The sequence below is a fragment of the Acanthisitta chloris genome, unplaced genomic scaffold, assembly GCF_000695815.1.
Source record: "Acanthisitta chloris isolate BGI_N310 unplaced genomic scaffold, ASM69581v1 scaffold10286, whole genome shotgun sequence".
NCBI lineage: Eukaryota > Metazoa > Chordata > Aves > Passeriformes > Acanthisittidae > Acanthisitta > Acanthisitta chloris.
Window position 1 is genome coordinate 1 of NW_008677614.1, and position 7111 is coordinate 7111.

General features: G+C 49.7%; 1 protein-coding gene across 1 annotated transcript; it reads left to right on the forward strand.

Annotated features, from left to right (window-relative positions):
• Window positions 1-10: 10 nt before the first annotated feature.
• Window positions 11-1404, forward strand: DUSP1 (dual specificity phosphatase 1; the record flags this gene model as incomplete). Its single annotated transcript, XM_009076578.1, has 2 exons — window positions 11-263; window positions 766-1404. Coding segments are annotated over 2 exons (624 nt in total), but the record flags the coding sequence as incomplete, so codon positions are not given.
• Window positions 1405-7111: the final 5707 nt, after the last annotated feature.

Consider the following 7111-nt stretch of genomic DNA (forward strand, 5'->3'; position numbering starts at 1 on the left):
AAGGATCGGGAGTAACCGGTGCTCTCTCCTCTCGCCGTTCCAGGGTGGCCCCGTGGAAATCCTGCCCTTCCTGTACTTGGGCAGCGCGTACCATGCCTCCCGAAAGGACATGCTGGACGCTTTGGGCATCACGGCGTTAATCAATGTCTCTGCCAATTGCCCCAACCACTTCGAAGGGCACTACCAGTATAAAAGTATCCCCGTGGAGGACAACCACAAGGCGGATATCAGCTCCTGGTTTAACGAGGCGATTGATTTCATAGGTAAATGAGATCTCTTCACAGTCTGGTTTTGGTTTTTTTTCACTGGGGTAATGTGCACTGGGAAGTGATTTTTGGGCGCCGTTTCCCCCCTGTAAAAGCTGCATTTGAGATTGGGGAAATTTCAGATATACTCGGGGAACATTCCCATTAGTTTTATTCTACCCAGAGGCATAATCTTAGCTTCATAAAGCTGTTTGAAACCTGGAATCAAGAGGCACTGGTCGTGCAGAAAAGACATAGTGAATTTAAGTGGATCAGTGTTGAAGTAATCTTGCAAGACTGCTAAAGTGACCTGGAGGAGCTATTAGTGTAATTGGAATTGGAGCCCCGAGTGAAAATAGCTGCTTTCCTCAGGACAAAGGCTCCCTTTGTCTCCTCAGCTCCGGGTGCACCTATTAGGCTAAGGAAGGGATGGATTAAAGCAATGTAAAGCAGCAGCCTGTGCTTTCCCACCTCTGGAAGCAGTGGGACTTGTTTGCTAACTGTGCTTTCATCCTTTCAGACTCTGTGAAAAACGATGGAGGAAGAGTGTTTGTGCACTGCCAGGCTGGCATTTCACGCTCTGCAACCATCTGCCTTGCTTATCTCATGAGGACCAACAGAGTCAAACTGGATGAAGCCTTTGAGTTTGTGAAGCAGAGGAGAAGCATCATCTCCCCAAACTTCAGCTTCATGGGGCAGCTGCTGCAGTTTGAGTCGCAGGTTCTTGCCCCCAACTGCTCAGCAGAAGCTGGGAGCCCTGCCATGGCGGTGTTGGACAGAGGAGCATCCACCACCACGGTCTTTAACTTCCCGGTCTCCATCCCTGTTCACACCTCGTCCAGTGCTTTAAGCTACCTTCAAAGCCCCATCACTACTTCCCCAAGCTGCTGAAGAGCAGGTGAAAACGTGGTCAGAACTCAGACTTACTGTCTCAGAAGTGCAATAACTGCAGGGACAGTGTCCTCAGTCACCGGTGGTTTGTGGGGAGCCAACGTGCATCCCAGAACAGTGGCATAAACAGAGAGGAGCTCACCCAGTGCCAGAGAACAAGGTGATCCTGCCTTCCCAAGCCAAACCTGGATGTCTACACAGAGCTCAAAGGACACTTGGCTCTTCCTGAGCTGTTCCTCCTTGTCTTCTGTCTGTCCTAAGCCTGCTCCATGTTCAGTAGCATGCTCAGCAGTATTCCCATTCCTGGACACTTTGAGCAACACTGATGCTGTTCCCTTTTGTATGACAAGTCCTATTTATTTATTTTTACATTAGTGCATTGTTGTTGGGGTTCATTTTGTTGGGGTTTTTTTTGCCTTCACAAACGTAAAGTTTCAGTTCTAGAGAAACCAAATACCTCAGTATTTTTTTGGTACTATAATCCTGTGTGTGTATATCTGTCAGCTCTTCTTGTGTCCCAAGCACTGACATGAAAGCACCAGGCGAGTGCTTTTTTTTTTTTTTTTTGTTTTGAGTTGCCAAGGGTTGTATGTTTGCTGATTTATTTATGATGTGAAATAATATATTTCTTCTTAGGAAGACATAGTTTTGTTACATGATTATAACTTTTTTTATACAAACAGAATAAATTATGATATTTCTATTGATCTGGATGATATATTCTTTAATATCTTATATTTCACAGTCTCAGGGCTCGTGTGGAATCTCCCTGGTGAAGAGGTGGAAGAAATCTGTGTTTTCAATTCTGTTTGTCTCAGGTCTTGACTGAAATAGAGAGAAAAAGGGATTTAAACAACATAATTGCCTAGAGATTATTGCAGCTTCTTAACCTGAGCTTTGCTTTGTCCCTACACAATGCTGTGCAGTGGCAGTGAGCCAGGGCTGGGTTCTTAGCAGTGAGGTGCATTTGGCTGCAGTGCTGGCCACAGAGCTGTCACAGCCTGAACCAGCTGAGACTTGGGCACTGGGCTCCAGTGGATTTAAAATAGTCCTTCTCCTAAGAAGGAGGACGAAGCTTCCTTATTCCTTGTTTACTTTTAATACTTCAAAGGTTAAGGCTAAAAATTAACCTGTTAGAAACAGATCTCTGAGGCTTGGCATAAGCTCCCGAAGTGTTTTCTTTTTCTGTCCCACCTCCTTAATTCCCTTTTGCAACTCAAACTGCCTCTGATGCCTGGAGTGAGGCAACTGGCATACTGGGCCCTCTCTGTAAACAGCTCAGGACATGATGAGAGATCAGGTAACCAACGAGTCACCTCTTTTCTTACCCAGACCCAAATAAATTCTTTCCTGCTAGAGATTATCACTAGACTGATTTGTATCTGGTGTTTCAGTTGAGGCAATGGAGAGAGCTTATGTAGCACAGCAAAACCCAGGAGCTTGAACAGAGCAGCTCCTGGGCAGGAGCTGCAGGGTGAGGGTGATGGGCAGCAAGTGGTGCAGGATTAATCCTGTGTGCTGTGACAGAACCGCAGGTCTCCGTGGGGTGTGTGGGGCATGGCAGCAGTACTGCTGTGACATCTCCATACCGGGGGAAAAGATGCAGCTGGAAGTTTATTTTCCTGGGGTAGGAATGCTGGTAAGAGGGAGGTGGATGCTGGGGGAGCACTAGGACATCAGGTTTCCTGTATCTACCCCAGAAAGGGACACAGCACTCCTTGTGTATCTGATATTCAAGGAGTCAGATTGTACTTTTGCCCCATCCAAAACGGTTTTGCTTGGCAGGTACAGCTGGTAATGGTTTTGTAAACTCAAGGCGTTTAACAGTCACGATCCTAAACTCGGAGATGGTTTTCGTAAGCATAAAGCAACTCTTGTAACTGGAGACAAGCAAAGCACCACAAACTCCTGCTGCAATCCTGCAAGTTACCTGGAGTGTTACTGGTGCTAAAATCCAGGACTCTTCTCCTGGGAGAAGGTGCCCTTGAAGGACAGGATGATGCACTGCTGCCTCTGAAGTTCTTCCACGTGAGCTGCCCCTCGGATGCAGCTCTGTCGTCAGCACTGCGCGGCAGCCGTCACCGAGCATCAACCTGACACCAAGGGAGAGAAAAATGGAGCAGCTAAAAGGAGGAGAGATCCCTGGGCACTGAGACATCAAGACACCTTTATCTTCCTAAAGTGAAAGCATGAACCCCAAAGTCAATCCTGCAAACCCCTTTGGTCCGTGGAAAGTCCCTTGGCACTGTGCACTTAGCATCGCTCTCCTGTTCAAGTATGCAAGGCTGTCTCTGAATACATGAGCCTTTTTACACCTGCAGTGAAGGGTGGAACAAACTTTCACCTTCAGAGCAAAGCAGAGCTTGTTCAGTGGAAAAATACAACCTTGGCAGCCCTGGCCATGGAACTGATAAAAAACTCCTGCCTGCTAATCGCAATTCAAACAGAAATCCGCTCCCCGGCAGCCGCTGCAGCTTGTTTATGTGTTTCTTGGAACAATAAAACTCATTACCTGGCAGCTGATCAGCTTTTCTAACCTAAGCAGGCACCTGACAGAGGGGTGCAAGAGAGCTGCTTCAGCACAAAGCCTGCTGTGGAACAGCCAGCCAGGCCAGCAGGGCTGTGCGCTCAGAGAGGCACCAACTGCACTTCCAGCTCTGTGCACATCCCACGTCAGAGAATCATCAAGGCTGGAGGAGACCTCCAAGATCATCGGGTCCCACCATTAACCTGTCACTGCTGGAACCCCTAAACCCTAAACCAGATCCTTCAGCACCAGATCCAAATGCTTCTTAAACACCTCCAGGGATGGTGACTCCACCACGTCCCTGGGCAATATCCCAGTGCCTGAACACCCTCACAGGGAAAACATTTCTCCTAACATCCAATCTGACTCTGCCCTGGCTCAGCTCAAGGCCATTCCCTCTACTCCCCTCCCTGCAGCTATGGCAGGAGAGACATACCCCACCTCTCTCCAACCCTGGCAGGGAGTTGCAGAGAGCCAGGAGGACACCTCTGAGCCTCTTCTCCAGGCTAACCAAGCCCAACTCCCTCAGCCCTTCCCCGTGTTTTCCAGCCCTTTGCTGCCCTTGTTGCCCTTGGCTGGACTCGCTCCAGTGCTTCAATGGCCTTTGGGCAGAGAGTGCCCAAAGCTGAGCACAGCCCTGAGCTGGGACCTCCCCAGTGCCCAGTCCAGGGGGAAAGCAATGACATAGACTGTCCCATCTATTGATATGTCCTTTCCCAAGTCTTTATCATGATCCTTTATTCTCCCAGCTTCACTGCTTTGTTTGTTTGGAATATCAAGGCAAACAGTGCACCCTAGTTTAGGGCTTTGAACTCCCATTTCCCTGGCTCCAACATGAGCTGCTTGTCCCTCTGTGCTAGCAGGACTCAACTCAGACCCATCCCCTCATTTCCAACCCAAGCCCCTTGAACCCTGGCACCCAGCAGGAGCTTGTGTGGGGCTTTCAGCTTATATAAACCCGTAGCTCCACAGTTGCATACATCCCCATGGAAACCGCGAGGAGTTTCCCCTTGGTGAGGACAGCAGTAACATCACTTCCTGCTGCTGACAAACCAATTTGTCATGAAGTGATAAAAAGGCATGTTTTGTGTTTGCAGGAACTGGCTCCAGGCTTTGTTCCTCCCTAGCCAGAGGCAGCTCACCCACCCTGAAGGCAAACAATGACCATTGTGTGTGTGGAGAGCAGGGATGGGGAGACCCAGACAATTCCTTTGGGCCCGCAAAATGACACAGAAGGGACAGCAACACCCCAAAAGTTACAAAGAGAACTCAAGTCATGACATTGTAACCCAACACAGCATGTGATCCTCTATCCAGCACCCATGGATGGGTCTCCACAGCCAAGGGCTGTCCATGGCCAACCCACACAAGGACACAGCACAGGAGCAGTGTGTAATAACCCCAGCTAGATGCAATACTCAGGGGATACAATATACCCAGTTATCACATGACAAACAGACACAGAGCTCCAGATTAGACGTGTCTTGGGTAATCCCCTTGTCTCAAAGCTTTTGCCTTTTGCAATCAGCACTTTGAGAGGTGCTGGGTGTACTCAGGCTTAGGGACTATCCTGTATTAGTCACCCCCAGGATCAGACTAGCAGGGCACAAGGATGTGTGATGCTATTACAGTGCAAAAAAGAACGTTATATCCAGATCACATACAGGCAAATCTAGCTTGCCCAGTTGCCACCTGGGTTTTCTCCCCTCTACTGGCTCCAGGACAGCAGAAAAGGGTACTGAGAGTCATTTGGAGGTGGTGCTGAAGTGCAGTCCTGGAGAATCCACTCTCCAGCCCCACAGAGGAGTCACAGTGAGATGGGGAACGAGGAAAGGTTGTGGTGTGTGACTGTGTAGTGTGGTGAGAACTCACTACACCTCAAACCTCTTCTAAGCCTGTTTCTTAGCCTTTTGCTTGTCCAGCAGCAATGCTTGTGACAGACACCTGTTCCCAGTGCAGCCAATGGCTTTGGCTTCCCCCAAACTGCTCCCACCCAAGGCTGTAAGGAGGTTGGGAAAACAGGTAAAACACAGGCTCAAACCCACTCATGCTGAAAGAACAAATTAGCTCTGAGGCTTGTGCTGCATGTGGCTTCCCACTACACTGTTTGCTATGGTGCACAGCCAAAGGCCACAGGTGTTGGGGGCTGAAAGCCCAGCAGAGAGCCAGGGCCAAGGTGGGGGCTGTTAGCACCCATCAAGGGCATAAAAGGTTAATTGGGACCAAGGTATTAAAGGAGAGAAAGTAGCCCTGAAGTGAGAGACCTGGGAGCTTGGGGAGAGACAGGGGCTCCTGATGTTCTGCTGGTTTGCTTGCTGTTCCTGTGAGGTTCAGCATGGCACTGCTGAGGGTCTGGCTCAGCCTGTGGTTGTGTGACACCTAGTGCAGCCTCCAAAGGATGAATCCAGGTACCTGAGATGAATCAGCTGACTTGCTCTGCCACTGGAGTGGGTAATGGATTCTAGTATTTGAGAGCTCTTTCCCACTTTGGAAATGCAGTTGTCCAAACCTATGTCTGTCTGGAGAGTGGTGCCAAGGTCTTATGTGGACCTGACACTGTTAGTCTAGCACAGAGCAAGTTGGTTCTGTTATTGTAAGACTAGTGGCCAAAATCAGAAGAAAAAGCAGGTTTGGTTTTTATCCTTACATGGTGTGGGACAGCCTGTTCTCTAGATGTGGCTTTGGGGTTTTTCCTCCTGCTGGGAGTTTTCAGTTCCAGGGTTTTCCAGCTGCTATGTGTGACTGTCCTCCCCTCCTGCAGTGCCAGCTGTGTGTGCTGAGCCTGGCCAGCACCCATGGCTCAGCTGAGGGGGCTGAGAGCTGGCTGAGGTCCCTGGGAGGCTGCTGGGCTGGGGGTTTCCTGAATGGGGCTCTCAAGCTCGTGCATTTGCATGTGTTTCCTGCTAGACGCGGAGATGACTCGGTCTGGGCTTCCCCTAGGAGCTGCTGGCAGACAGGAGAGTGGGGGAGATAACACACCCGTGGGCAGCTCCCAGTTCACCTTTAGGCGCAGAGCTGGCAGTGGGTGGAAGTGTTCTCCAGGTGGGTACTGAGCAGTGATGTGCCACTGGCTGGGAGTCTGGAGGCTTCACAGAATCACTAGTGTTGGAAGGGACCCTTGACGGTTATCTCGTTCAACTCTTGGCCCTGCCCAGGACACCCCAACAATGCACCCTGTGCCTGAGCACTTTGGCCAAACACTCCTTGAGCTCTGTCAGCCTTGGGACTGTGACCACTGCCCTGGGGAGCTGTTCCAGTGCCCAAACACCTCTGAGGAAAGAACCTTTTCCTACTATCCAGCCTAACCCTCCCTTGGCACAACTTCAGACCATTCCATTGGGTCCTGAAGGTTGAAGGTGTTTTGAAAGCCAAAAGAGAAGATGCTCATGGACATAGAACCATAGAATCATAGAATTTTAGGGGTTGAAATGGAGCTTAGAAATCATCC